This window comes from Poecilia reticulata, linkage group LG1 (genome assembly GCF_000633615.1).
Source record: "Poecilia reticulata strain Guanapo linkage group LG1, Guppy_female_1.0+MT, whole genome shotgun sequence".
NCBI lineage: Eukaryota > Metazoa > Chordata > Actinopteri > Cyprinodontiformes > Poeciliidae > Poecilia > Poecilia reticulata.
In genome coordinates this window covers 24,914,779-24,923,317 of record NC_024331.1, presented here as the reverse complement: position 1 = coordinate 24,923,317, position 8,539 = coordinate 24,914,779, and the positions used below count along the sequence as shown (strand labels likewise).

At 38.2% G+C, this 8,539-nt stretch overlaps 1 protein-coding gene across 2 annotated transcripts in view; it reads right to left on the bottom strand.

Annotated features, from left to right (window-relative positions):
- The window catches only part of LOC103467751 (alpha-1,6-mannosylglycoprotein 6-beta-N-acetylglucosaminyltransferase B-like), a 123,894-nt gene that overhangs the window by 75,575 nt on the left and 39,780 nt on the right, over positions 1-8,539 (bottom strand). For both annotated transcript variants that reach the window (XM_008414418.2, XM_008414426.2), the window contains exon 4: positions 1,610-1,719. In XM_008414418.2, the coding sequence (XP_008412640.1) occupies positions 1,610-1,719 (110 nt within the window). The remainder of the gene's footprint in view (positions 1-1,609; positions 1,720-8,539) is intronic.

The window sequence follows — 8,539 nt, the reverse complement described above, 5'->3', positions numbered from 1 at the left end:
GACAATTTAACTGGTGTAACATATTTTACCTGATGCCTGAGAAGTAACCCCCTTGTGTGTGTTTGTGAGTTCCGCTTTAAATAGAAGCCGGATTTTACAACAGAATGCTCCACCGTGCTTATTTAGGATCAGTATACAGGCATGAACGGTTGGAAAGAGTGCTTCTTGACAGATATCAGAAGTGATCCTTGTCAGTGGAGAAACCAATAAATAACACCTGTGACTTGTTGCAAGTCTCTCTCGTCTGCTGTGAGTAACAGTGACAGTTTAGTTCTGCTTTAACTAAAGCTGACAGCTGTGCACAAATCCAGCTGGACTTCAAGTTAAGCACAGCGAAGGACAACTGTGAGCTGTGGCACTTTATGCTTTCTTTGGGGAAGATTATAGAGAAAGCATACTGTTTCTCCAGATAAGCAGTAGTGTTGATATGTAGTATGGATTTTTTTCTGCTTGTTTTTCTTAATCGTTTCCACATTGCAGTTTTTAGCTACTTGTGTGCCCCTCTGAGGCGCTGCTCTATTGATTGTTCTGTTGGCTGCATACACATTTGTCTTCTAAATCTTTGACTGGTCTTTATAATATCTAAGAGGTGCTGTTTGTAATGACAAGCATCAATCAAAAAGTGGAGACAAATATGAGACTATAGAAACTCAGGTTCATTTTGGGTCACTAAGGACATTCAGACACCTGAAACGTCACAGTTTTACTTCACATTTACAATTAAAAATGGAAAATATGTAACTGCCTTTGAGCCTTTCTGTGTGATTGGATTGAAATTATTATGTTTATGTCGATAAACTTAATGCTGTTTTTGTAAAATGTATTAAAACTATGTTTGTTGTGTATTTGATGCAAAATAAAAAAAAAACAACTCAATTATTACTGAATTGAAAAGTCTGCACCCAGTCTTGCTCCTGTCCACCTCTATCACCAGAGGTGGACTAAATAACATTTTGTTATTTAGAATAACAAAATGTCCACAAATTGGATTGAAAAATGATGTTTGGAAAGAAATATTCTGCCTTCTTTTTGGAAGACAAAAACATCAAACCTAAACAAATACAGACGGGCAAAGGGACATTTGATTCGGTTAAGTTTGACATACACAGCACTTTTTTTACTGCACAAAAGCACCAACCAACTTCACCTCCCATACCATAACTAAATATATTTGTCAATAATTGGTCACTGGAAAGCCTGCTGCTATATGAATTAAAGGAAATTATACAACTTTTGTCACTGAAAAAATAATTGTGGCATCAGTGCAAGTAATCATTTTAAACCATTGTTAAAGCTTTGCAAAACAAATGTCAAAATCTGCTGAGTCATCCCCAACAGGCAAGGCTGTAAGCACTGAGAGGAGAGTGTGTAGACCTTTGAAACTCGGTGTTGGTACACACCATTAAAAGTGAGTGGGAGTTTGTTCCAGAGCGAGATATAAAACCAGATTTCTTTCTCTCAAATGTTACAGTGTCAAGTTTTCTATTACATAAAATGTACAAACTTGCTGTGGCTTTCCAAAAGCTTTAAAGCTGATCTGATTTCGACGATATCAATTTGTACTGCCCAGACAAAATGATTGCAAAGCAATATCAGAGTTATACTGTACCTCTGCCTTGCATCATGCTACTTTGCAGCATCTGCTCCACTCTCATGGCCATGTTGGAAACATTTTGAGCTATAGCTTGGATCCTCTCCACCAGGCCAGCTGGTTGAAACCTGCAACACACATGAAAACACAGAAACAGGGAGAAGATAGTTGTTCATGTGTTCATGTCTCTAAATGTTTGCTTTCTATTTTTTTCCTATTAGTTTGTTTCCTCTCTCTCTGTCTCTACTTCATTCCAGTCGATTTGGTTGTGTTAGTTTTGGCAGATGTAGACTCTACACTCTTGGAGCGTGAAAAAGAAATTGACTTGTATAACAGTTTCTTTTTCCCTTTTAGGATGGGAGAACTCCCATTCACTTAAGACCGGTGTGTCCACAGGGATTGGGCTTAAGAGTTTCATTTCAGTTTAGATTAAGTTTAGGTTTTGTTTAAACACGTAATGGTTATGATTATGGTTACTGTACATGAACACCAGTCGCAAACGTCTAAAATTTGTCTGTAATGGCCCAAAGTAGCATTTCCACAACAAACTCAAGTTATTTTACAACCTGAAGAAGAGCCAACAGTTTTCAGGAAAAAATATATTAAAGATTTTTTCTTTTTTTTGTTAATGAGAAAGTTTTGGCACGTGAAATGCTTTCATATTGATCGGTCTTTCCTTTAAACATAGGTTCATAACTGATTAGGTCCAGCAGCATAAATCTTCAGGTGAACGTAATAAATGTTATTAATTAGCAAGAACATCTTTGGGCAATTTGGGAGCACTAACAACAACTTTATCCCCATAATCTCCTTGAATCACAATCCCACTGATATCCGGTCTGCCATTCTTTTTCCTACTGTGTTATCCAATGTCCATGCTGCCCAAGTTTATTTTTCTCAGGAACTACAAGTCTTCCATTTTGGGTTTTCGGAAAAGTCCCTCTTCTCTTCACCAGGATGTGCATGAATGGAGAGCACACAGGCACAGCAGTGACTGGCTATCAAATATAAAATAGCATCCCAGCACATTTAAATAGTAAATGGGGCAAAAGCCAAAATAAAAACCACAACACTTGGTGTCAGTAAGTGGATTTCTTTAACCTTACTCGTTTTTTGTTTTGTCCAACAGCATTTTAGTTTAGCAACAGAAGTATAAATGTTCTTCTCTGTGTCAAATGTATAGCTTGGGCACTTTCAGGAGTGAAATTAGTTTAAGTGAAACATTTATGCTATTCCTAAACATTTCAAAAAATATCAAGTCGGAGATCACTGCAAAATCAATTGTGTATTTTTCTCAAAGGACAAAACCTTTGCACGTTGAGCTGATCACCCAACGCCACTTTTGAACTTTCTTTGACAGGACTTTGTGCCAAATGGACTCTCTGGAGTGTCACCCTCTAATCTCATGTCTGCGGTCTGCTGCAGTGTAAACTCATCTGACTCCATAACGGAGTCGGTTATAAAGGGAGACATAAAGGAAGCGAAACAGATTAAAAGACTGAAAAATGGAGATTTCACAATGGGACCTAAATAGGGCAAAAACAGAAGCCAGAAACATACTTGGATTGTGAACAGGAATATAAACTGGCAGAAAATAAAGGGAACTAGATCAACCAACAGCAGCAACAAAAACCAGGGGGAATTTTGTTTTTGGAGGAATGATAAAATAAATGGATCCTGTGTGCCGTCGTGTGGAAGCCAACAAAACGGCTTGACTGAAACATTAGAGAACGATTGGGATCAAAGAAATACAAGATTATGCATATTTGATGGCCCACTGTTGCATGCCTTATGCTGTAAAGCTCCCTTCCTTTTGATGAATGTAGACAGTTAGTTCTTTTGCCAATGGGACTAACATGGAAGAGCCAAGAAAAGACAAAAATGGCAGAATGCATGTAGATGAGGAAGGAAGATGATGGGTGTTTAGTGGAAGCGTAACAGCTTGAGAAAATCAATGTTAACTTCACAGTAAAAATACAACAAAACAAAGTGTTAATACTTCCTTGTGTGTTTCTTTTTGTTTTTGTCAGATTTTGCTTAGGGAAGAAAATTATCAAACAAAATCCTCTGGGCAAAAAGTGCCTTATCCCAAAGGCAAAGAATGACAGCAAAGAAAAAGTCATTCATTAAGCTCACTATTTCTGCTCTATGTAAAACCAGCTAGCAGCTTGCTTGCCCACAACTAGCAGGGGTGCACACTGCTTTTTGAAACATTTCTACTGGTACCGGCAATATAGTTCAGCAATGTGAACCACAGTAGTTCTTCAGTCGGCCTGGAAAACCAAAGTAAGGTTTCAACTCTGTGACATTTCAGGCCTCGTTTACACTGAGCTGGTTCGCAGGGAAACCATCGTTTTGTTGCGATCCAGCTGCTTCCAGCTCCCGAAGTGTCCGACACTAAAAAAACAGCACAAAATTTTTAATTTATTGACAAAATTAAAAGCTTAGTCAGCATGCCTTGGGATTTAGTAAAATCTTTTAAAGTACATGCACTTTATAGGACTTCAAAAGTGACTGTGATTAAAGCATATTCTCTTTGAGCCATGTTTCATTACCCATTTCAGATTGAATTTGTTTTACGACATCCATCCATCCATCCATCCATTTTCTTCCGCTTATCCGGGGTCGGGTCGCGGGGGCAGCAGCTTCAGAAGGGAGGCCCAGACTTCCCTCTCCCCAGCCACTTCTTCAACTTTTGTTTTACGACAAAAGTTGATAAAGTGTCTGACAACAGCAACTTTATTCTGAATTTAGTTAAGTACAGAAGCAAACTAAATAGGTTTGCAGAGAACAGAAAATAATTACTTTTCAGTGTCATTGTTAATTGTACTGATTTCTGTGCCAGGTCAGTTAATAATGCCACTGTATAGCAAGACGAACATTTTAGAAATGCTCTTCTTGCCATACCTTCCAGTTTAGGTTGGTCATCTTTTTTTTCTTTTGAAATGGTCCCATTCTTCTTCTTTTTTCTCCAGTGGGTGAATTGTTCAGCGGTCCTTAAAATGTTCAGAAGTTAAGATGTCGTTTGTAAACCTAAAAGATTAAATCCACAGAGCTTGTATGTACTGTCAAAAAGAAAACAAGTCGTTTCTTACCCGAGTACCTGCAGTAAATTTATGAGAAAGAGCACGGTGCCGTGGAAAGAAGCCCTCTGGGATAAATGCCGTTACTGACTGAGCCTTCTTGTGTGCTTAAGGGGAAGGAATAGGTAAGCTCAAGGACAGAGACTGATCTTTGGAGAGCGTACACCTAAAGGGGGACTTACCAACCTTTTTCGTAGCACAGTAAACGGTGAATCAACTCTGCATCCTTATCATCGCTTTCATCTCCCTTGCTTATTTTCCCAGGCTCATTGCTGCCCCCCTCCCTGGCTTGTTATTCCTCTCAGTTTTCTGCTCTAACGAGTGGCTGCCCCGTGGGCGAATCGCAGGCTGGGGCTTCAGACATCAAGTTCCATTCGCCGCTACATGGGAGTGTGTCAGCAGCAATGAAGCTCACACAGAGCCGAGACTCCCACCCCGCATGTGTGCAAAAGTGTGTCTTTCTGTAAATGCACTCCTGACTGGCGTGGAATTTGAGATATTTCCATAAATCTCCATTTTCCCCATTTGCACCATTCCCCACTGGAATAAAAAAAAAAGATCATACTTTTTACCTCGTCAGTATTACCCCGTGCACTCGCACACTCTGCTGTACTGTATTCTGTATGTGTGTTTGGAAATGAAGTACAAGAAGTGGGTGATGGGAGAGACAGGAAAGACAGTCATGGTTGGGAGAGTAAAAAAGATATAACGATTGCACGTTTTGACCAACTCTGTTAAAAAAACCCCAACAGACTGGATGTCAGAGTGGAAGTAAATGACAGAATGAATGAACAGACTTGGAAGCTTTCTGCTTTGATAACATAGCTGCTCGTCTCAAGGGATGTCGAGCAAATCCTACCGTCCATGTCATTCTCACACTGCGAATATCAGAATATTACCTGCTCAAAATTTTATATCAGGACGCTTAAAACTGGAACAAGAATCCCTCCAAAATAAAAGTCACACAAGTGAGGTAAAGAAAATCAAGCAACACAAAATTTAATATTGACATTTCATCCATTTAGACAAAAACTAAAATAACTCATTCATTTCAAGTTTTTTTTCTTATTTTCAGAGTTTTTGTGATGAGCAGTCAATACTGTTTTTAATATTAGGAGCAGTAGTGTTGCCACGTGTGTGAGATTGCATTCACTGCTTAAAACAAATATAATTATTAAACTGTTTTTAATACATTTTAGCGAAAGGTTAATGGGTCGAACACATAATAAGCCTAAAATGAACCGAACTGCCTCTTGATGTGCAGTAATTTGCATTAGTAAAGTATTTTTTCCTCAGTGGAAAAAATGCCTCCAGCTCAGGGCCCACGTTCTCGTAAGTGCAGCCCTGCTTCACACATTTCCTCAAGAATTCAAGTAACCAATTAAGTTATCATGATCAGATCAATCATATGATTGGAATTGCCAGTTCCTGTGTTGTGTCTGAATCAGATTTTCCTTGTGGTCCATTACAGAGGAGAATTAAACCAAAAAAGACAACAAACCACGAGTATTACATTCTAACATGTCCAACATCCACAGTGGATATGGTCAAGTCATAAAGTAATTATCATTGATTGAAGTTTGCTTTGAAGCTAATTACAGCTCGACTATAACTCTCTACCCCGCTCCCCCTAAATCCAGACTAAATCCCTTCAGGACAGTAAAACATGGATGCATCACGCTGGTACGGCTCTCTGACAACAGACCATTACATCCTTACTTCTCTGTAATGGCCCAAGAGACGAGCAGCTTCCTCTGCATTAAACAGCCCATTACTAGACATTGATTGCAGTTAACACCAACGTCAGACCATATTAATCGTTCCATCTTTCCGCTCTGGCGCCTCTCCGCGGATGTGAACCTGAGTGCTTATCGAGGATCATTTAACGAGGTTTGAAGAAGCGAAAGGGGCTGCTGTCAGTGTGCATCACATCACACCTGCTGAGTTTAGTTAGGCTGTCTGGAAACAAAATTTGGAATAAAGAAAATGTTAGACAGAGAAGACGGGATGTTTGGGTGTGGATGCAGCGAAAGGAGGGGAAGTTAGATAAGAGCCTGGAGCAGCACGACTTTCCTGTCTGCACTGATTGGGACGTAATGGGGGCAATTTCCACAATCAAATACGAGGGTGATCGAAATGAAATAGAGGAATGCATGAGGCAATTTTGTAAACGAAAAAAAAAAAGAGGTACAATTTCTAACAAAACAAAACCTATGGTGTCCAACCTCCAACTTCTCCTTTTGTCCTTTTCTAAACCAATTATTTATGGATTTTATTGTTATTTTGGAGTAAAGTTTTAATCATTCTTCCTGATCTAGTGTTTTTTGTTGTATTCCAGTCAGGTTTGTTTAGTTTGTTTCATCAACACCTGCAACATATCCAAATTCTAACTAAAAAAAAAAATCCTGGTTTATCTTTTTAATAATAATTTGAATGCACATTCAGCGAGTTTTCAAAAATGATCTGAAAACTAAATGTCTCCAGTTTCCCCTGTTATAGGTAATTAAATCCTCCTTCTCTGTCCTCTTCCTGTAACACCATTAAAGGTGCATGGTAGAAAACAAGCTAATTTGGATTACTAGTCCAACAGTCCAATCTGAAGTCAAATACAAATCAATGTAAAACTGGGTTGATTTAACAGACTGGGTGAGGTGAGGGGATTTAACCCAGTTAATGTTATGTTTAAAATTATAAAATGGATTAAAACAAAGTATGGGCAATTTATTGAATTTACTTTGACTTTGGTAAGAAAAATTTGCAAAAACAATGTATTATGAAAAACTAATTTTAGTTTACTATTTGGGCATATTTCGCAAATATGCTATTATTGTGTTATGTTACCCCTTTTAAGAAACCCCTGTTATGTGATCATGTTTTGAAAAGTCAAGAGTAGGATCCATCTGTCAGTTCCAAACTTTGCTCTACCATTTCCTACGTGGAAAATAAATTGATAAAAACAGTAAAATATGAAGTGGATAAGGGAAGAAATGACTATCTGTGTCCGCAGCAGTGCTTACCAAGTAAAAAATAGCACCACTCTGGAATGCAACAAACTAGTTCAACCATCTGATATTTAGACCCAGACTGATCTATAAACATCAAACAGGAACGTGACTGAAATTTATTGAGTCTGTTTTATTTACATTTATATACATGTGTAGGATATTTGGGTTTAAACAATCCATTACCTAGCATACTAAACATAGATAATGGGTAAAGGAATATGCCATCCATTTTCCATGGCTGAATCAGTATAAAAATGAAAAGCATTTTTTTTCTTCTTTTTTTTCAAAAACATCTGAGGTGAAATCCTTGGAGCAGAAATCAATAGCATGTTGTGGTGTAATTCAAAATCATGGTCTATGAAGAATGATGAGCCTAGGGCAGCCATGTTAGAGGAGGCGCTCTATCCTGCTTTCTGTTGATTACTAGTAACCTTGATTTCTGACCTTTTGACCTATCCTGCATATTTCCCCCTTTGCTTTTTTTACTAATTGTATGACTATCGACTGTATATAGAAAACAAGCAGCACCAGCAGCAAGCAGAGAGAGAAATAATGAGCCTCCTTTTGGTCTGTTGTCGCAGTATTCGATTAAAACTATCCAATAACATGAAATACTCACTGGAGTTAAAGAAATACCCCCACAGTTTCAGGGTAAATATCTTTGGTCACTTTCTGAGTTGCATTGTCATCGTTTTCTCATCTTGGCTTGTGCTTTATGTCCATTAGAGGTAGAATGTTATTTTTATTTGCTTCCAAGTGTTATAAACAGAGGAGCTCTGATAATAACAATAATTAAAAAAGATACTTGCTACTCTTAAATTTTGCTGAGATGTTGTAGGAAATCAGAGCCGAAACTGTAC